The sequence below is a fragment of the Scyliorhinus torazame genome, chromosome 21 (assembly GCF_047496885.1).
Source record: "Scyliorhinus torazame isolate Kashiwa2021f chromosome 21, sScyTor2.1, whole genome shotgun sequence".
Taxonomy (NCBI): domain Eukaryota; kingdom Metazoa; phylum Chordata; class Chondrichthyes; order Carcharhiniformes; family Scyliorhinidae; genus Scyliorhinus; species Scyliorhinus torazame.
This window is the reverse complement of record NC_092727.1, coordinates 125,145,441-125,168,013: the sequence shown is the minus strand read 5'-3', so window position 1 is coordinate 125,168,013 and position 22,573 is coordinate 125,145,441. Positions and strand designations below refer to the sequence as shown.

Sequence of the window (22,573 nt, the reverse complement as noted above, 5' to 3'; positions counted from 1 at the left end):
GCAGGTTAGGTGGATTGGCCATGATTAAATTGCCCTTAGTGTCAAAAAGGTTAGGTGTGGTTACTGAGAGAGAGTGGAGGTATGGTTTATGTAGGGTGCTCTTTCCAAGATTTCCCTAGATTCCATTAATCTAGGACAACGGTTCGGCACAACATCGTGGGCCGAAGGGCCTGTTCTGTGCTGTATTTTCTATGTTCTATGGTCTGGGGGGGGGGGGGGGCGGGGTTGGCCGTCAGGTAGGTGGGGACAACGCCACATCAGACCAATCATGACTTTATCGAATGAAGAAGCAGACTTGAGGGGCCAATCGTGTTCGGCGCGGGGGGGGGCGGACAATCCAATTTCATGCCGAAATGGGGGACCGGCGCAGGGGGGACAGATCCAGGCTGTCTGATGCGCGCGGCCGATCGGGGGGGCTCGACATTTTTAATCTGCGTCCGCGGTCCCGAGTCCGTCACGGTGCTCGGCGCAGCTGACGCCGTGCACTTGCTCGGACTCAAAACCGGAATTGCGGGGGCCCGTATCCGCAGCTAAAACTGTGTGAACTACTCTGGGACCCTGCAGGGCACTGAATCAGCTCATCTTTTCTGCAGGAAACCAAGAGTAAAACGCCAGCGTTTCTATGCCAATGTGGAGAGATAGCCCCATTTTGGTGAATCCAATCCACCAACTCTAATTTTGGATATAGGGATGTGTTCAAGAAGGAGAGGGAAATGAAGAAGCAGTGAGGTTTCGAAAGGGAATTTAAACTTGGTGCCCCAAGGTGACTGCAGGCACCGCGACCATTGGTGGGGCAAAATAAATTGGGGCTGCCGAAGAGGGCAGGGTTGGAGGAGCTCAAAGCTCTCAGAGGGTACAGAGCTGAAAAGGGCACAGAGATAGGGAGGAGCGAGGCCTTGGAGGGGTTTGAACACACGTTTGAAATAGTTCATGTGTTCCCCTCCCAATCACCTCATTTCAAGGGAGACTAACACATGCCACTCGAAGCTTTCTCCATAGGTTCTGTGAATCCGGGAACAGCGAAAGGCCGAGGACTTTAGATATTTTCTCGGGTTGAAACTTTTCAAGGAAGAATGAACATCCTTTAATTCATTATGTCGTCTATTATTGTTTTAACTGTAGTTCTGATGATATAAAAAGAATCGGGACTCAGTGGAGACACCGAGCCCAGTAGTATAAAGGAGAGAAATACCTGAAGCCAGATTAGGTCAGTGAGTTTATGCAGCAATCGGGGCTGTTTCTGTTAAAAGGGAGATGATTACAGAGTGATAGAGGTAATTAAAATTGCAAAGAGATCAGATGGTGTAGATCGAGTCAGGCTGCTTCCAATAATTTAGGACTTATAATGAGGAACATGCATGAAAGATTAAATGGAAAATATTTATGAGAAAATAGCAGAAACATTCTTTTGCACAGAAGTAGTGGAATGTAGTGTCAGAGATAATGATTGAAGCAGAGGTCACGTCGGCATTTTAAGAATAGATTGGTTCAGTGAAAGACGGGGAAATCAAAGAATCTTGAAACAGAACGATCACATAAGCCGGAATTTTCATTACGAAGGAGAGCCCCAAAGCAGATGGTTGGAATCCGGAAGTCCTGCCCACAAACACGGCATCCACCATTTTCACAGCGGGCAAAGGGGGTAGGTTCTAGATTGCATATCCATGGTTCACAGAGGCAACTGCATATGTTAAGGTGCAACATCATGCCGATCTGAGTTTTGCTGGTGGGACGGCTAAAACATCAACTGTGCATTTTTGATCTGCTGGGAGAAGGTCTACTGCTTCCAGAGTCTTTTGGAGAAGTGGGGTACCCTTTGAAGAGGTGCCTTTTGGATATGGTCCTAGGACAGCTTTGGGAGTGGTCAGGTGCCCTTTGGGTGGGGGGGGGGCTGTCAGTGCACGGTTTGATTGACAGCTCCAAATGGTTACACGATTTAAAAACAAGTTCCAATGAAGGGGCAATTGTGGGGGTGAGACCCCCGCAGACACGGGGAGACTGTGCAACCTCCACACGGACAGTGACCCGGGATCGGGCCCAGGTCCTCGCCGTCATGACTCAGCAGTGCTAACCACTGCGCCACCATGCTGCCCCTACCAAGTGGTTATACACTGTTTGAAGTGAATCTATGTATTCCAATGTTTGTTTTTATAGCGGATTAAAGGAGGTTAAATGTAATCAATGAGTTTTATCAGTGTTTATTTCAAATAATGAATTCATCAATAGACACGTAAGATCTTTATTTAATCTCAGCATGGGTCCTGGGTCTGCCCATGGTGCATATTGGGTAAGTTGGCATGGTAACTCTAAGGGGTAAAAGGTGGTGTCTGGGGAGTATAGGTTGTCATTAAGCTAGCATAGGGGCTCTCAAGGGCCATTGGGGTGGGAACGACGCCTGAGTTGCTCTGAAGGGCCATGGGGATTGGTGGGGCGGTGGGGGGGGGGGGGGGCGTCATGAGCTGACATGGGAGTGTGAAGGGTGAGAGCTGGAGGGATAGAATTAGAATTCCTACAGTGCAGGAGGCCATTCAGCCCATCGAGTCTAATCCGACTCTCTGAAAGAACACCTACCTCGGCTCACTCCCCTGCCCCATAACCCCACCTAACCGGCACATCTTTGCATTGTGGGAGGAAAGCAGAGCACCCGGAGGATACCCAAGCAGAAACGGGGAGAAAGTACAAACTCCGCATAGCCAGTCACCCAAGTCCAGGATTGAAGTCGGGTCCCTGGTGCTGTGAGGCAGCAGTGCTAACCACTGTGCCACCGTGCCGCCCCGGTTTCATGTTTTCGTGGTTTTTTTTTTACCGCCCCGACAACATGCCTTCTCCCTTTTGACAATTGGTCATCTGTATGGTCATTGACATTTTTGGCAACTTCCACATCTTCACTGAACTTCCTTTGACTCATTTGCAAGTGGAAAGAAAAACTGTCTGGTGTCAGCAACACAACGCTTGGCTGATTACGATAGGAGAGTGTCTGGCATCAGGCATACTTGCACACGCCGGGCAGACTGGGAGTAAAGGGGAAATTGGTAAGAAGGAGGAATAATCTTAACTGGGGAAAAAACTCCTAAACTGGTGTAGTTCGGTTTCCAATAATCAATCTGCGTTCACACATGACAATGCACACTTTACAGGCATCAATAAGACGTTTAGTCCTGTTACTGATTAATTCTGTCCATTTTGTAAGTACTTTACGTTGTTGATATTCAGATCAGAGTGCCCCTTACAGCCGGTCCCAGAACTGGATGAAACATGCAGTGATGCAAGAGCAGAGGAGGGGGTGAAGAAAGCATAAGTTTCTGACCCCTTCAACACGCCCCCAGGATCTGCAAGGTTCAAGTCAGGACCAAGATGGAACTCTCCAGATGGGCATGTCTGCAACAACACTCCAGAAACTCAACACCATCCAAGAATCAACAGCTCCCATGAGCACTGTTGCTGCCGCATGACCTAACGTCCATTCTCTCCATCATCGGCACAATGTAGTTGCAGAATGAAAAGCACATATGACAACTCACCAAAATAGCTTCAAGATCACTGCTCTAGCCTGTGACCTCTACCACGAAGGACAAGAGCAGCAATATTGTGGCAACACCATCGCCTCCAAGTCACACTCCACCTTGACTTGGAACATTCTTTCAAAGGGTCAATATTCCTGGAATTCCTATTAAACACCATAATGGGAACACTGTCACAACAAGAACTTCTCAAGTTCCAGGAGAGGTCCTCGGATACTCACCTTCCCAGGAAGGTAATCTACTACACTGCGACACCATACCCACAACGCAAACTGGAATATTCAAAAGACACCAAATTTGGGAAGGACCATCCCTGGTATATTTACATAGTGTATTTACACGGTGCATTTACATGGTGCATTTATTGGTATATTTACATGGTGCGTTTACATGGTGTATTTCCAGGGTGTATTTACATGGTGTATTTCCAGGGTGTATTTACATGGTGCATTTATTGGTGCATTTACATGGTGTATTTACATGGTGTATTTCCAGGGCGTATTTACATGGTGTATTTACATAGTGTATTTACACGGTGCATTTACATGGTGCATTTATTGGTGTATTTACATGGTGTATTTACATGGTGCATTTACATGCTGCATTTATTGGTGTATCTAAATGGTGCATTTACATGGTGTATTTCCAGGGTGTATCTACATGGTGTATTTCCAGGGTGTATTTAAATGGTGCATTTACGCATTTACATGGTGCATTTACATGGTGCATTTACATGGTGCATTTCCAGGGTGTATTTACATGGTGTATTTACATGGTGTATTTACATGGTGCATTTACATGGTGCATTTATTGGTGCATTTACATGGTGCATTTACATGGTGCATTTACATGGTGCATTTACATGGTGCATTTATATGGTGTATTTACATGGTGCATTTACATGGTGCATTTACATGGTGCATTTATTGGTGTATTTACATGGTGCATTTACGCATTTACATGGTGCATTTACATGGTGCATTTACATGGTGTATTTACATGGTGCATTTCCAGGGTGTATTTCCAGGGTGTATTTCCAGGGTGTATTTCCAGGGTGTATTTCCAGGGTGTATTTCCAGGGTGTATTTCCAGGGTGTATTTCCAGGGTGTATTTCCAGGGTGTATTTACATGGTGCATTTACATGGTGCATTTATTGGTGTATTTACATGGTGTATTTCCAGGGTGTATTTACATGGTGCATTTATTGGTGTATTTACATGGTGTATTTACATGGTGTATTTCCAGGGTGTATTTCCAGGGTGTATTTCCAGGGTGTATTTCCAGGGTGTATTTACATGGTGTATTTACATGGTGTATTTACATGGTGTATTTCCAGGGTGTATTTCCAGGGTGTATTTCCAGGGTGTATTTACATGGTGCATTTACATGGTGTATTTACATGGTGCATTTATTGGTGTATTTACATGGTGCATTTACGCATTTACATGGTGAATTTACATGGTGCATTTACATGGTGTATTTCCAGGGTGTATTTACATGGTGTATTTACATAGTGTATTTACACGGTGCATTTACATGGTGCATTTATTGGTGTATTTACATGGTGTATTTACATGGTGCATTTACATGCTGCATTTATTGGTGTATCTAAATGGTGCATTTACATGGTGTATTTCCAGGGTGTATCTACATGGTGTATTTCCAGGGTGTATTTAAATGGTGCATTTACGCATTTACATGGTGCATTTACATGGTGCATTTCCAGGGTGCATTTCCAGGGTGCATTTACATGGTGCATTTACATGGTGCATTTATTGGTGCATTTACATGGTGCATTTACATGGTGCATTTATTGGTGTATTTACATCGTGCATTTACATGGTATATTTCCAGGGTGTATTTCCAGGGTGTATTTACATGGTGCATTTACATGGTGCATTTATTGGTGCATTTACATGGTGTATTTACATGGTGCATTTATTGGTGTATCTACATGGTGCATTTACATGGTGTATTTCCAGGGTGTATTTACATGGTGTATTTCCAGGGTGTATTTAACTGGTGCATTTACATGGTGCATTTATTTGTGTATTTACATGGTGCATTTACGCATTTACATGGTGCATTTACATGGTGTATTTCCAGGGTGTATTTACATGGTGCATTTACATGGTGCATTTATTGGTGCATTTACATGGTGCATTTACATGGTGTATTTACATGGTGTATTTACATGGTGTATTTACATGGTGCATTTACATGGTGCATTTACATGGTGCATTTACATGGTGCATTTATTGGCGTATTTACATGGTGTATTTACATGGTGCATTTACATGGTGTATTTACAGGGTGCATTTACATGGTGCATTTACATGGTGCATTTATTGGTGTATTTACATGGTGCATTTACGCATTTACATGGTGCATTTACATGGTGTATTTACATGGTGCATTTCCAGGGTGTATTTCCAGGGTGTATTTCCAGGGTGTATTTCCAGGGTGTATTTCCAGGGTGTATTTCCAGGGTGTATTTCCAGGGTGTATTTCCAGGGTGCATTTCCAGGGTGCATTTCCAGGGTGCATTTCCAGGGTGCATTTCCAGGGTGCATTTCCAGGGTGCATTTCCAGGGTGCATTTCCAGGGTGCATTTCCAGGGTGCATTTCCAGGGTGCATTTCCATGGTGCATTTCCATGGTGTATTTGCATGGTGTATTTACATGGTGTATTTATAGTGTATTTACATGGTGTATTTACATGGTGCATTTATAAGGTGTATTTCCAAGGTGTATTTACATGGTGCATTTACATGGTGCATTTATTGGTGTATTTACATGGTGCATTTATATGGTGCATTTACATGGTGTATTTACATGGTGCATTTACATGGTGCATTTATTGGTGTATTTACATGGTGTATTTACATGGTGTATTTCCAGGGTGTATTTACATGGTGCATTTATTGGTGTATTTACATGGTGTATTTCCAGGGTGTATTTACATGGTGTATTTACATGGTGTATTTACATGGTGTATTTACATGGTGCATTTCCTGGTGTATTTACATGGTGCATTTACATGGTGCATTTACATGATGCATTTATTGGTGCATTTACATGGTGCATTTACATGGTGCATTTATTGGTGTATTTACATGGTGCATTTACGCATTTACATGGTGCATTTACATGGTGCATTTACATGGTGTATTTACATGGTGTATTTACATGGTGCATTTACATGGTGTATTTCCAGGGTGTATTTCCAGGGTGTATTTACTTGGTGCATTTATTAGTGTATTTACATGGTGTATTTACATGGTGTATTTACATGGTGCATTTCCAGGGTGTATTTACATGGTGCATTTCCAGGGTGTATTTCCAGGGTGTATTTCCAGGGTGTATTTCCAGGGTGTATTTCCAGGGTGTATTTCCAGGGTGTATTTACATGGTGTATTTACATGGTGCATTTACATGGTGTATTTACATGGTGCATTTCCAGGGTGCATTTACATGGTGCATTTACATGGTGTATTTACATGGTGTATTTACATGGTGTGTTTACATGGTGTACTTACATGGTGTATTTACATGGTGTATTTACATGGTGTATTTACATGGTGTATTCACATGGTGTATTCACATGGTGCATTTACATGGTGCATTTCCAGGGTGTATTTACATGGTGTATTTACATGGTGCATTTACATGGTGTATTTACATGGTGCATTTCCAGGGTGCATTTACATGGTGCATTTACATGGTGTATTTACATGGTGTATTTCCAGGGTGTATTTCCAGGGTGTATTTCCAGGGTGTATTTCCAGGGTGTATTTCCAGGGTGTATTTCCATGGTGTATTTACATGGTGCATTTATTGGTGTATTTACATGGTGTATTTACATGGTGTATTTACATGGTGTATTTACATGGTGCATTTATTGGTGTATTTACATGGTGTATTTACATGGTGTATTTACATGGTGTATTTACATGGTGCATTTACATGGTGTATTTACATGGTGTATTTACATGGTGTATTTACATGGTGCATTTCCAGGGTGTATTTACATGGTGCATTTCCAGGGTGTATTTACATGGTGTATTTACATGGTGTATTTACATGGTGCATTTATTGGTGTATTTACATGGTGTATTTCCAGGGTGTATTTACATGGTGCATTTATTGGTGTATTTACATGGTGTATTTACATGGTGCATTTATTGGTGTATTTACATGGTGTATTTCCAGGGTATAGTTCCATGGTGTATTTCCAGGGTGTATTTACATGGTGTATTTACATGGTGTATTTACATGGTGTATTTCCAGGCTGTATTTACATGGTGCATTTATTGGTGTATTTCCAGGGTGTATTTCCAGGGTGTATTTCCAGGGTGTATTTCCAGGGTGTATTTCCAGGGTGTATTTCCAGGGTGTATTTCCAGGGTGTATTTCCAGGGTGTATTTCCAGGGTGTATTTCCAGGGTGTATTTATTGGTGTATTTACATGGTGTATTTACATGGTGTATTTACATGGTGTATTTACATGGTGCATTTATTGGTGTATTTACATGGTGTATTTACATGGTGCATTTATTGGTGTATTTACATGGTGTATTTACATGGTGTATTTCCAGGGTGTATTTACATGGTATATTTCCATGGTGTATTTCCAGGGTGTATTTACATGGTGCATTTATTGGTGTATTTACATGGTGTATTTACATGGTGCATTTATTGGTGTATTTACATGGTGCATTTACATGGTGTATTTCCAGGGTGTATTTACATGGTGTATTTACATGGTGTATTTCCAGGGTGTATTTACATGGTGTATTTACATGGTATATTTCCATGGTGTATTTCCAGGGTGTATTTACATGGTGTATTTCCAGGGTGTATTTACATGGTGCATTTATTGGTGTATTTACATGGTGTATTTATAGTGTATTTACATGGTGTATTTACATGGTGTATTTACATGGTGTATTTACATGGTGTATTTACATGGTGTATTTACATGGTGCATTTACATGGTGAATTTACATGGTGCATTTCCAGGGTGTATTTACATGGTGTATTTACATGGTGCATTTACATGGTGTATTTACATGGTGCATTTACATGGTGCATTTCCAGGGTGTATTTACATGGTGCATTTACATGGTGCATTTACATGGTGTATTTACATGGTGCATTTCCAGGGTGTATTTCCAGGGTGTATTTACATGGTGTATTTACATGGTGCATTTACATGGTGTATTTACATGGTGTATTTACATGGTGCATTTCCAGGGTGTATTTACATGGTGTATTTACATGGTGCATTTAGATGGTGTATTTACATGGTGCATTTACATGGTGTATTTCAAGGGTGTATTTACATGGTGTATTTACATGGTGCATTTACATGGTGCATTTCCAGGGTGCATTTACATGGTGCATTTACATGGTGCATTTCCAGGGTGTATTTACATGGTGTATTTACATGGTGTATTTACATGGTGCATTTACATGGTGTATTTACAGTGTGTATTTCCTGGGTGCATTTACATGATGTATTTACATGGGTGTATTTACTTTAAAAAAAAAACATTTCCAATTAAGTGGCAATTTAGCATGGCCAATTCATCTACCCTGCACATCTTTCGGGCAATTGTGGGGGTCAGACCCAGCAGACACGGGGAAAATGTGCAAACTTCCTACGGACAGGGACCCGGGGCCGGGATCAAACCCAGATCCTCGGCAACGCAGGCAGTAGCACTAACCACTGCGCCACCGTGCCGCCCCTTACATGGGTGTATTTACATGGGTGTATTTACATGGGTGTATTTACATGGTGCATTTACATGGGTGTATTTACATGGTGTATTTACATGAGTGTATGTACATGTATATATGTAAATGTGTGTATGTACATCATTGTATTTACATGTATGTACATTGATGTATTTACATGGGTATATTTATATGGATGTCTCTACAAGGGTGTATTTACAGGTGTATTTACATGGTGCATCCCCATGGTATATGTACATTGATGTATTTAAATTGATGTATTTACATTGGTGTATTTCATGGGTGTATTTCCATGGATGTATTTCCATGGATGTATTTACACGGATGTATTTACATGGTGTATTTACATGGTTGTAGTTTCATGATGCATGCACATGGATGTATTTACATGGATGTATTTGCATGGGTGTTTTTATACATTTACATCATGTATGTTCATAGTTTATGTGCATGCGTGTATTTCCACGGTGTATTTACATGGACATTTTTACGTTGGTGTATTTACATTATGTATGTACAGAGTTTATGTACATGGATGTCGTTACATGGTCTATTAACATGGTGCTCCATGGTCCTGTTGACCATTGAGGGTCTGGGTAGGAAGGTAGACCATCAAAGCTGCTATTTCTGCTTCAAAAACACCACATACCATTCTGAAGTTCTTTCACCCTTTGGCAGGATTTCCCCAACCACCTTGCTCACACTTTGGGTTGAGATCTTGCCAAAATGTTAATATTTCCCAGTGCAGATGGCACTTTCCCCCACTTCTCCCAACATGATAACAAGCCGCTCCGTCCGACCATCAGTCTAGTTTTCCTTTTAGCCCTCATTCTTTTTATAATAATCTCACTTACCTTTGCCTCGATCTTGTTCCCTCCATCCCTGAACTCGCAGGCGCTCCAAGCTTCAAAGCCCTGCTGTAAGAAACATTCAAAGCTTTGAAGCAGAAAAGATCAGGTCACATTGTAAGTTCAGTTACTGAAACACAAAGTATTATAGTCTACGTCCAAAAACTCATTTTGGTCACCTGCTATTATCCAAAACGTAAGTCCTGGGACCAGAAATTATTTTTGGAGTGTTGGACAAATCCCCCCCCCCCCCTCACCTCTAAGCTAAGAACTTCCGGTCTGCCTGTCAGAATCTAATACCGGTCACATTTCCAAAAGGTAAGGTCCATTATTCTGCAAATAAAACATGTCTCTAGGACATATGTGGTGTCTGAGACGTGTCACTGGCCATATGGGAAATTCAGTATTCTCAGTGTCACTTTTTCCCATAAGAATCCCGAAGAGTTCTCCATGGTTTTTGCAATATCCAATCCAAGCCTTGACTGCTTCTGGGACGCTTGGAGATGAAGCATCGAATCTCAGGAGGCCAGGTTTACTGTTTAAATCAATCTGCAGATATTTCAAATTGCTAATACTGGCTCACCTAATGTTCTGATTTTGCATTTTGCACACCAATGCAACATAACATGTAAGGAAGAAGCCTCTCCAAACCTTTAGTCCCACAAAATGCATCTTATAAACTTCTGGTCAAGAGATAAGAAGAAAAAGAATGGAGGCATGTGGGCATTTGTCTGTCAGGTGGCCACTGCTGGTCTAGACGATCAGTTATTCCTCGGGCCTAAACCATGCACCTTCATTGATTTTTCTTTCGCAGTTCGAACACGAGATCCATTCTCACCTCTCAAACATTTATATGATGCCTCCGACTCAGTAAAAATGTTCCAAAGTGCTTCCCAGGAGCTTTGGTAGGCATTGAGCCACATAAGAAGATAGTGAAACAGATGATTAAGGAGGTAGGTTTTATGGAGCGACTGGAAGGTTTAGGGATGGTATTCCAGCGCTCAGAGTCTATGCAGCTCAAGGTGGTCCACAATAGTAGAATGATGAAAATTGGGGCGTGGAAGTGACCGGAATTGGAGGATGCTGAGATCTTGGAGGCTGTCCGGTTGGATGTTACAGATTTGGGAGTGGGGTAGGGTAGTGGGTGGGTAGGGGAGGGGCAAGGCCAGGGGGGGGGGGTCTTTGACAAACAGCATTGATCGACGAGACACACCCAGTGGCTGCCTCAGGTCACAAATAGCGATGGAGATTCTCCATGAAGCTGCGGTCAAACAGCCTCTCATCCTTTAATCATTTTTGGATGCTTTGATTCTCCTTTCATTCGAACGATTTCTCCTCGCCATTTGGGTTCACTCTTGACACCCTAGTCTATTCCCAGAATGAGGAGCTGGGCCCATGGCCTTGGTCTGAGCTAATTTGTGAGAAGCTTGTGGATATGCCCTCCCTGCCAATTTTCCATTTCGCTCTCTGCAAATTAACCCTAATAAGGCAATCATTTCCCAGGAGGATGATCATGTTCATCCGCCAGCTGGTACGGTGCTGGGTTGCAATATGTCCATGCAACGTCAGGTTTGGTTATTCCCGTACACTCCTCACCGCATTCCCATCCCAATTGTTCGAAAACATACCCTACCCCACACCAAGTCCCACCCAGTCATCGTGTCCAATTTCTTTTCTTTTTTTCATTTAGAGCACCTAATTCTTTTTTTTCCAATTAAGGGGCAATCCACCGACCCAGCACATCTTTGGGTTGTGGGGGTGAGACCCACGCAGACACGGGGAGAATGTGCAAACTCCACATGGACAGTGACCCGGGGCCGGGATTGAACCCGGGTCCTCATCACTGGAGGCAGCGGTGCTAACCACTGTGCCACCGCGCTGCCCATCATCTCCATTTTCATCACTGATATTTCGTTGCTGCTCTCCAAAGTATTCAATTTAAACCTTCAGTTCAGTCTTCAAATTCCCCCTGGACCTTGCTGCTCCTTTTCCCTGTGACTGCAGTCCTTCTGTGTATCCTCCCCCCTTAACGTAACTTTGGAGGGGCTGTGGCTTTAGCTGCCTTGACCCCACTCTCTGGACCCCAAACCCCTCAAAACCGATATTTCTTTTTGCCCTTTTAGCAGTACAGCAGCGCAGTGGTTGTGTCAGTGAAGTAATAATCCCGAGGGATGACTGCTGGGAATTTATACTCAGTTAATTGAATCAGTCTGGAATATGAACCAGTATCAGTAATCCTGCTGGATTGCCACCTGGTTCATTCATGTCCCTGAGGGAAGGAAATGTGCCATTCTTACCCAGACTGGCCTATATATGACTCCAGATCCACAGCAATGTGGTTGATTCTTTTTTAAATATAAATTGACAGTACCCAGTTCTTTTTTTTCCTAATTAAGGGCAAATTTAGCGTGGGCAACCTATCTCACCTGAATATATTTGGGTTGTGGGGGTGAGACCCACGCAGACACGGGGAGAATGTGCAAACTCCACACGGACAGTGACCTGGGGCTGGTATCGAACCTGGGTCCTCGGCGCTGTGACGCAGCAGTGCTAACCACTGCGCCACCATGCTGCCCCAATGTGTTTGATTCTAAGTTGGTCTTCGAAATGGCCTCCGTTGTATCAAATTGCTATGAAAAGGTCACTGTGTGAATACCTTCACCACTGGTACTACAGTGGTTTAAGAAGGTGGCTCACCACGAACGTCTCAAGGGCATTAGAGACGGGCAATAAATGTGAGCCTTGCCAGTGATGCTCACATCCTGTCAAGGGGTTGGTTTAGCACAGTGGGCTGAACAGCTGGCTTGTAATGCAGAACCAGGCACGGTAGCACAAGTGATTAGCACTGCGGCTTCACAGCGCCAGGGTCCCAGGTTCGATTCCCGGACTGGGTCACTGTCTGTGCGGAGTCTGCACGTTCTCCCCGTGTCTGCGTGGGTTTCCTCCGGGTGCTCCGGTTTCCTCCCACAGCCCAAACACATGCAGGTTAGGTGGATTGGCCGTGATAAATTGCCCTTAGTGACCAAAAAAGGTTAGGAAGGGTTATTGGGTTACGGGGATAGGGTGGGAAGTGAGGGCTTAAGTGGGTCGGTGCAGAGTCAATGGGCTGAATGGCCTCCTTCTGCACTGTATGTTCTGCGTTCTAAGGCCAGCAGCGCGGGTTCAATTCCCGTACCTGCCTCCCCGAACAGGCGCCGGAATGTGGCAATTCGGGGCTTTTCGCAGTAAATTCATTGAAGCCTGCTTGTGACAATAAGCGATTATTATAATAAATTAATTAATGGAAAAAAATTCACTTGACTTTTGACCCGCCAGCTATTTGCTGAATAGAAACGTTGGGCAAGATTCTCCGACCCCCCGCTGGGGGGGGCGGCGTGAATCCTGCCCCGCCGCTCCGACGCCGGCTGCCGAAATCTCCGGCGCCGGTTTTCGGGCGGGGCAGGAGCCTCCCAGCGCGGCAGTTCTCTGGGCCCCGATGGGCCGAGTGGCCGCCCGTTTTCGCGCAGCCCCGCCGGCGTGAATTGGACATAGTCCATCACGGCGGGACCTGGCTTGTAGGCCGGCTAGCTGAGTCCTCGGGGCGCGCGGGAGGATCTGGCCCCGGGGAGGGGGGGGGTGGGGTGCCCCCACGATGGCCTCGCCCGCGATCGGGGCCCACCGATCTGCGGGCGGGTCTATGCCGTTTGGGCGCTCTTTCCTTCTGCGGCGGCCATGGCGGAGACTTACAGAGGCCGGCCATGGCTGGCATGGAGAAGAACCCCCTGCGCCTGCGCGGAACCACGCCGGCGGTTCTGTGAATGTGCCAACTCGCACCAGCCCTTCGCCGCCGGTTGGCACGGTGCCATCCCCTCCGGCGCCAGCCTAGCCCCCGGAAGAGCAGAGGATTCTGCACCTTCTGGTCGGCCCAACGCCGGAGTGCTTCACGCCGCTCATGGCGCCGGTGTCGGGCCATCCGGGCCAGTCGCGGAAGAATCCCGCCCATTGTGTATTGGAAAACCCAAAGCCGTTTTGACCAGACAGTTAGTGCAATTTACCCTGACCCCATGACCCAGAGATACACTGACTGGAATCCTGCGGCTTCTCTTTTGCCACCGCCAGCCGACCCCCACCCAGAGACTTCCCAGCGACATGGGGTGGCTTTCATGGGAAATCTCATTAGCAGTGCTAACCACCGTGCCACCCATTTTTAATAGACCTCTGCCTCAACAGTTTTTGATGCGTCAGAGTTCGAAACTTTGTGTGAAGAAGTGCGTCGTGACATCAACCCGAACAGTCCAGCCCGAGGACCTAGCAACGCTAGTCAATGACCAATGAGCGAGAGGTCAGGGGCTAAGTACACAACCGTCTTCACTCAATGCTGGTTTGAAGGACGGTATGTGACCAGGGGCCAGCGTGAACCAATGCAAGTCACAATATGGTGGGTGTGATTCTCTGTTCCCCCAATTCCTCGGTGGCGGCCATTCGTTGGTGAGGTGACTCTCTGTCAATGAGATTTCCCATTAAAGCCACCCCACACCGTTGGGAAATTTGTGCGTGAGGGACCGCTGCCGGTGCTAAAACAGAATCCCAATGGGCAGAGAATTCCAGTCGGTGTACCTCTGGCCACGGGGTCAGGGTAAATTCCACTGAACTGCTCGAGACGACTTTGTGTTTTCCAACACACAATGGGCTGGATTCTCCGCTGCGCCAGCAGCGCACCCACGCCCGGGGATTCCCTGACGGAGTGGGGCTGCCCACAATGGGAAATCCCTTTGGCCGGCTGGCGGGACGGAGAATCACGCCCAATGTCTCCATTCAGCAAATAGCTGGTCCATTCTGTTATTCAATTGGCTGATCTGCAGCTGAGCTTCATTGTCCTGCCTGTGCCAAGTATCCCTCAATAGCCCGACCTAATACAAACCTACCCACCTCAATCATGTAAACTCAAATTGGCCAAATAGCCACAGCCTATCGGAATAGAAAGTTCTAGATTTCCACCAGCCTACTTGTGAAAAAATGTGTTCTTTTTTCACCTGTGAACGGCTCAGCTATAATTTTAAGTTGACGTTCCCATGTTCATAAAACCCCCAGAAGAGAAAATTGTCTTCTCCATTCCTACCCTATCGAATCCTTTGAGGACTTTACATAACTCAAACAGATCACCCCCTCCACCACAACCCCCCCCCCCACCCATCTCCTAAACTCTAAAGAAATAAAAGTAATGTTGGAACAATTTACCCCTCCAAGACCCTCCAACAACTTGGCCAATGTTAATAATGTCCCAGGATTTGACTTCTCATTGGAGTGATTAATATATAAAATATTTCCCGTGAAAACAGACCGCAACTGTAGACAAGTGGGAGGATTTCTCAAGTCTCGAAACCCTCTTCCCACACAGTTTGACTCTTAGAATTATTGTGCTGGTGCAACAATGGTCCACACAGTAGCTAAACAAACACTACAACAAAACGTAGATAAAAGGACTGTGTGCACTTGATATACAATGATGTGCTCCAACAGATCTGCGCAGTACCTTAGGCTCTAAGAAGTGGTCAAACAAGGGCACGGTGGAGGCTGTGAGAGAGACCAATATGGCTGATGTCCAGAGCAAGGCGCCGACTGCCCAGCCCACAATGGAGCAGCTGCTACAGGCCACGCAGGAGGGCTTTTAGCTCTGAAGCGCGATAATTTGGAGCCGCTCCAGGAGTCGATGGACCGATTGGAAAAAAGGCTGGATGATCAGGCTGAGAAGCTCCAGAAGCTGGAGAAGACGCTGGAGGAGCAGGCAGACTTTCAAACGGTGGCGGACGTGGAGATTCGGAGGCTGAGGGATCAGCAAAAAATGCTCCTGGAAAGGCTGGAGGAGCTGGACAACAGATCTCGCCGGCAGAATGTAAGAATTGTTGGCCTCCCGGGATACTTGGGGATACAGGTGGCATGGGACTGGGGCAGGTTGCATAAGCTCAACCTGTCCCGATTGGTTGAACGAGTGAGGGAGGAGGTTCGGAGTTGGGATGCGCTCCCACTGTCACTAGCGGGGAGGGTGCGGACTGTCAAGATGACGATTCTCCAGAGATTCTTGTTCATATTTCAGTGTCTCCCCATTTTCATCCCGAGGTCCTTCTTTAAGAGGCTGAATAAAAATATCCTGGGATTTGTCTAGGTGGGGAAGTCCCCGTGAGGAAGGTGATGCTCGAAAGGAGAAGAGGGGAGGGGGGGAGTTGGCGTTGCCGAACTTTAGCAACCACTACTGGGCGGCCAACATAGCGATGATAAGGAAATGGATGATGGGCACAGGGTTGGTCTGGGAGCGGATGGAGGCTGCATCGTGCGGGGGCACCAGTTTGGCAGCCCTGGTTACGGCGCCCCTGCCGCTCCCGTCGGCGGGGTACTCCACCAGCCCGATAGTGGTGGCGGCTCTGCGGATCTGGGGCCAGTGGAGGAGGCACATAGGGGAAGTGAGAGCATCGGTGTGGACCCCAATCTGCGGCAACCACCGATTTACCCAGGGGAACATGGACGGTGGGTATCGACTGCGGCGGAGGGCGGGGATTGTGAGGGTGGGTGATCTGTTCCTGGAAGGGAGATTTCAGAGCAGGAGGGAGTTGGAGAAGTTTGGGCTGGCGGGAGGGAATGACTTTAGATACTTACAGGTGCGGGATTTTGTGCGCAGGCTGGTGCCGTCCTTCCCACGCCTCCCGCCAAAGGGGAGGCAGGACAGGGTAGTTTCTAGGGGAGAGGCAGGACAGGGTAGTTTCTAGGGGAGAGGCAGGACAGGGTAGTTTCTAGGGGGGGGTAGAGTCTCAGATATTTACAAAGAACTAATGGGAGCAGAGGATACGCAGACTGATGACCTGAAGCTTAAGTGGGAGGAGGAGCTCGGGGGGGGAATGGAGGACGGTATTTGGGCAGAAGATCTGGGCAGAGTAAACACGACCGCAACGTGTGCCAGGCTCATCTGATCCAGTTTAAGGTCGTGCACCGGGCCCACATGACGGTGGCCTGGATGAGTAATTTCTTCGGGCTGGAGGACAAGTGTGCCAGGTGCGCCGGTGGGCCGGCTAAGCACGTGCACATGTTCTGGTCGTGCCCTAGACTCAGGGGGTACCGGCAGGGATTCGCGGCCATCATGTACCGGATTTTGAAAACTGGGGTGGTAATGAGCCCGGAGGTGGCAATCTTTGGGGTGTCAGAGGACCCGGGAGTCCAGGAGAAGGAGGCCGACGTCTTGGCCTTTGCTTCCCTGGTAGCCCGGCGACGAATACTGGGTTGGCATGGAGGGACGCAAAGCCCCAAAAGACCAAAGTATGGCTATCGGACATGGCGAGCTTTCTCGGTCTAGAAAAGGTTAAGTTCGCCTCGAGAGGTTCACTATCGGGGTTCGCCCGGAGGGGGTAGCCATTCATTGACTTGTTCGCGGAGAATTAATCGTCAGCGGGGGGGGGGGGGGTTAATGTAGAGTAGGGGGTGGTTTAGGCAGGTCCTTGCGCGAATGGAGTCATGGTTTGCACTATGTGTTATTTGCTTTTCCTTTTGTACGGTACTATACAATGACATTGTTTTATATACCAAAAATACCTCAATAAAATTGTTTATTTAAAAAAAATATATACCTTAGGCTCTATATTTGCTCTGCCACTTGAGAGGTGTGTTTATGGGAGTACTGTCCCTGCTGGATCAACGAATGAGATCATGTTGTTTCAGTGTCCATTTTTTATGAATGCATATTTTATTAAAATAAAACCATATTTGTGGCCGGGGGTGGGGGGGGCGGAAATTCAACTTTAGTCCAACGGTAGTGAGGGCACACATTAATGAGCTGAATCTTCTGGTCCTTCATGTCAGCGGGATCATCCGGGAGGGAGTGGGGGGTGAAAATCCCACCCATTGAGAATTAATTTTCCAGGTGAATCATGAGATTGGCAGCTGAAAGAATTAAAATGGTTCAATTATGATGACATTCTACATAGGAGAGGCATTAATTCCCTTGATTATGGAATATTAAGAGATCATCTAATTGAGGTGTTTAAGATGATTTACAAAGTTGACAGGGTAGACAGAGAGAAACAGTTCCTCTGATGTCAGGAGACATAGGCTGAGATCTTCCAGCCCGTCATGGTGTGTCTCTCCTCAGAGATCGGGACATCGTTTATACAGCGTGGCCCCCCGGGGTCGCTGAAGGACTCCCCCTCCCCCCCTTTAAGGCTCACCCCTTTCCAGCCTCTCCCTTTTTAGCCCCCCCCCCCCTCCATGCGCCTCCTCAGGCACCAGCTTCATAATCCCTCCTCAGACCCCTCTCCATGTTTCCCCCATCAGAACCCCCTCCCTCCATGCATCCCCTTCAGGCTCCCCGCTGCCTTCTTGGCCCCCCTCAGGCCCCTCCTCAATTCCCCCGCTTCATAACCATGACCCTCTCTCAGGCCCTGCTTCCTGGAACTCTGGTACTGCCAAGGTGCCAGGAGGCCATGCCAGGGTGCCTGCCCTGTCCCTGGCTACCCGGGGGCTCCAATGGCCTCTGCCCCCCCCCCCCCTCCTCACCACAGCATGGCCTCCACATCACGGTTTCCCCTTTGGCAACCAGTGCTGATTCTGCTGTGCCTGCGGGATGGTGAATCCCGGGGGCTGGGAGACTCTGGCTTCAATGGGCGGAGCTTATTTAAATGAGTTGAAAGACTAATTTAAATATGCAAGTCTGTGCATGCCCAGTGAACCAGATTACGTTGGCTGCTATGGGCCGGGAGCGTCATGCTATCCTCGGTGCCTGGCCCGAACCCCGTTTGGGGGCTCTCCTGCTGTTCCCCGGAGAATAGCGGGAAGTGCGCCAGGCACAACATAGGTTAGGATCACATCACGGTTGGTACAAATCAGTGACAATCCAATTGAATGGCCAAACAGACAGCTGAGGCTGAATGGCCCGCTCCCCTTCCTATCATATGGAGTGATAGAGCAAAATAAAAATCTGTACGAGCAGCTGGATAAATTCAGGAGATCAAGGTTGCAAATTCTTCATTCACTGAAACTGCCAAGGCTGAGGGTGTTAGAAAAACAAATGTCGTTTTAAGGCAGTAATATTGGTAAACATTACGGTTTAGATTTAAGTGGGCTTATTTTCACGTTTCTATGGCTGGAAGGGTAAAACCAAAGTTGGATTCATGCAGGACACAAGTGTTTGTATGTTTGAGGGTTGGTTAAGCTCCAACTGTGCTTCTATTGTGCTTAGAAGGGGCTACGGGGTAAAGAATAAATAAAAGAAATAAGCATGTGGGACTTGCTTAGAAACTGGGACCTTTTAAGGTCGAGAAGCTTTTAAGTTTTAGTTTTAGCTGAAATTGTGGGAGGTTGGGATAGGTAGTGAGAGAGAAGGCACCTCTCACACCTCACCTCTCACCCTAACTCTCACAGCTCTCCTGGGGGCAGTTTGTTTGGGAGGCTATGGAGGGAACATCTCCTTCAGCTTTGTCAGAAGAAAAAACATACCATGGAGTAAGGGCTAGGAAAGCAAGTGCAGAGATCTGAAGAGCAGCTAGCTATGGAAACTAGAGAAATGAAGAGAAGTTTCCAAGAAGTTAGAGGTTAAATGTGCCAGAACAGAGAACTGTTCAGTAAAGACAGACAGAGCTGAGAAGAAGGCTGAGACACCAGAAAGACATCTGATGTGATTTTCAGGTTGGTGAGATTTTACTACAACCTGTGGAACGTGAGTTGAAATAACTATGGAAATTGATGGCTAGATCTCAAATTTTGCGTAAAAGCAGTTAAGACGAAAGAAACCTCAAAGGGGGTGGTGTATAATTCTGGACTGGATTCGCTTTTGAAAATGGAGCTGAAACTTGCATTTAAAGAGTCATTTGTAAAACCTGGAATGGATTTCAGAATTCAAACTGCTAAGAGAATACGTGATTATGAGAGAAGATTTAAAGCGTGTTTTATGGGAGTGGAGTTTGAAAACTCTTATCTGGGGCGGGATTCTCCGACCTCCCGCCGGGCCGGATATTGCGGGGGGCGGCGTGAATCCCGCCCCGCCGCCCCGACACCGGCTGCCGAATTATCCGGCGCCATTTTTTCTTTTTCTTTTTTTATAAATTTAGAATACCCGATTTGTTTTTTCAAATTAAGGGGCAATTTAGAGTGGCCAATCCGCCTACCCTGCACGTTTTTGGGTTGTGGGGGCGAAACCCACGCAAACACGGGGAGAATGTGCAAACTCCACACGGACAGTGACCCAGAGCCAGGATCGAACCTGGGACCTCGGCGCCGTGAGGCAACAGGGCTAACGACTGTGCCACCGTGCTGCCTGCCGCCGTTTTTTTGGCGGGGGCGGGAATCGCGTCGCGCCAGTCGGGGGCCGTTGGCAGCGCCCCCCCCCCCCCCGGCGATTCTCTGCTCCGCGATGGGCCGAGCGGCCGCACGTTTTCAGCCTGTCCCACCGGCGTGAATTACACAAGGTTCTTACTGGTGGGACCTGGCTCTGCGGGCGGCCTGCGGAGTCTTCGGGGGGGGCGCGAGGGGATCTGGCCCGGGGGGGGGGGGGGGCCCACGGTGGTCTGGCCTGCAGTCGGGGCCCACCGATCTGCGGGCGGTCCTGTGCTATGGGGGCACTCTTTCCCTCCGCGCCAGCCACTGTAAAGCTCTGCCATGGCCGGCACGGAGAGGAAACCCACTGCGCATGCGCAGGAATCACGGCAGCGGTTTTGGGGACACGCTGGTGCTCCTGTGCATGCGGCAACTCGCGCCAGCCGGCTGAGGCCCTTCGGCGTTAGTTGGCGCGGCGCCAATCACTCCAGTGCCGTCCTAGCCCCTAAAGGTGCGGAGGATTCCGCACCTTCCAGGCGGCCCGACGCCGGAGTGTTTCACGCCGCTCCTTGGCACCGATACGGCCCGTCCGCCGGATACCGGAGAATGATCTTCATCTGGGAGGATTCTGAGGAGAAACCTACAGACATTCACTTGGGGTTCAGAGTGGAGTGTGTATTTGACCACAGCTATCTAGGTGTTCAAGGGGACATTGTGTAAATGAGACAATTGTAGCACGGTAGCATTGTGGATAGCACAATTGCTTCACAGCTCCAGGGTCCCAGGTTCGATTCCAGCTTGGGTCACTGTCTGTGCGGAGTCTGCACATCCTCCCCGTGTCTGCGTGGGTTTCCTCCGGGTGCTCCGGTTTCCTCCCACAGTCCAAAGATGTGCAGGTTAGGTGGATTGGCCATGATAAATTGCCCTTAGTGTCCAAAATTGCCCTTAGTGTTGGGTGGGGTTACTGGGATATGGGGATAGGGTGGAGGTGTTGACCTTGGGTAGGGTGCTCTTTCCAAGAGCCGGTGCAGACTCGATGGGCCGAATGGCCTCCTTCTGCACTGTAAATTCTATTATTAAGATGTATTTTGTAATCCATGTTAATCTTTAAATCTGTGTGTATTTGTTGAGCAAAGGGGGAATAAAGGAGTACTGTATAAGAACCCAACTTTTCATGTTTTATAAACGTTTTCCTTGTTGAAACTAATTAGCGATCCTGTGACTCCATGTTTTATAAAATAAGAGGAAAATTTACGCTCTTTTGAGTCAGGGTTTCATTCTGGGATCTTCCTGTCCTGATATAACATCAACTGGGATGGGATCGTAGCAAGAACAACAGATCTCTGGATCACTAGGTATATGGACCAAAGTGAGTAAATGGAGTTGAAGTAAATAGTTTATCTGGATTCAGTTAAAAATCCCGTGCTGGGCACAAATTAACATTCCGCAAATCTTTCTTGAGCATGACCTTTGGCCATATTCCAATGTCAACAGTTACCAACATCAAGCAATTACAGGTGAGCGAACATGAGGTTTCATGGCATGTTCCTTCTTCACTGTCCCAAGAGTAGCTGTCCAGGGCAAGTGTGGGAGTTTGTATGCCAGGATCGGAAAGGACTCCCAAATCTGGAAAGGGACTATCGGAAAGGAAGGACTTGGGAATTGGAACTCTAACTAGGTTCTCCTGCTCGCCACATGCGCGGAACACCGCCTGCCATCACTAACACACTGTCCTGCCAAAAAGACAAGTTCAAGACTTCCTGGAGACACCCACAATCAAAGCCCTGGCACATGATTGACGTTGTCACCGCCCGATCCCGAGACAAAAGGATGTCCCCATCACCAAAGCGATGACCAGTACCGATGACTGTTGGACAGACCACCGGCTCATCCGCTCCTCTATGTCCATCAAACTCCATCGGAAGCAGCGGAAGATGAAGAAACAGCGCATAAAACAGATGAATCTTGAGCGGCTTCAAGATTCAAGCATGCTAATGAACTTCCAACAATGTCTTTCCAAAATCTTCAAAGTGTCCATTCTAATAGAGTGGAGGAAAACTGGAAAGAGCTGAAGTTTGATTGGCTGGTGGCCGATGGATTGACCAGGGACCATATTCTGCCCGGCAACAGACAGTGATTGGGTGCTATCAGGAGGGGTTTGTTTTCAGAGGA

The 22,573-nt window shown here is 47.1% G+C and overlaps 1 protein-coding gene across 16 annotated transcripts in view; it reads right to left on the bottom strand.

Annotated features, from left to right (window-relative positions):
• Positions 1 to 22,573, bottom strand: part of srcin1a (SRC kinase signaling inhibitor 1a) — a 685,230-nt gene that overhangs the window by 397,774 nt on the left and 264,883 nt on the right. For 15 of the 16 annotated variants that reach the window (XM_072487470.1, XM_072487474.1, XM_072487473.1 and 12 more), the window contains one exon: positions 10,136 to 10,198. The exons of the other annotated variant lie outside the window; for it this stretch is intronic. In XM_072487470.1, coding sequence (XP_072343571.1) covers positions 10,136 to 10,198 — 63 coding nt within the window. The remainder of the gene's footprint in view (positions 1 to 10,135; positions 10,199 to 22,573) is intronic. 16 annotated transcript variants of the gene reach the window in all.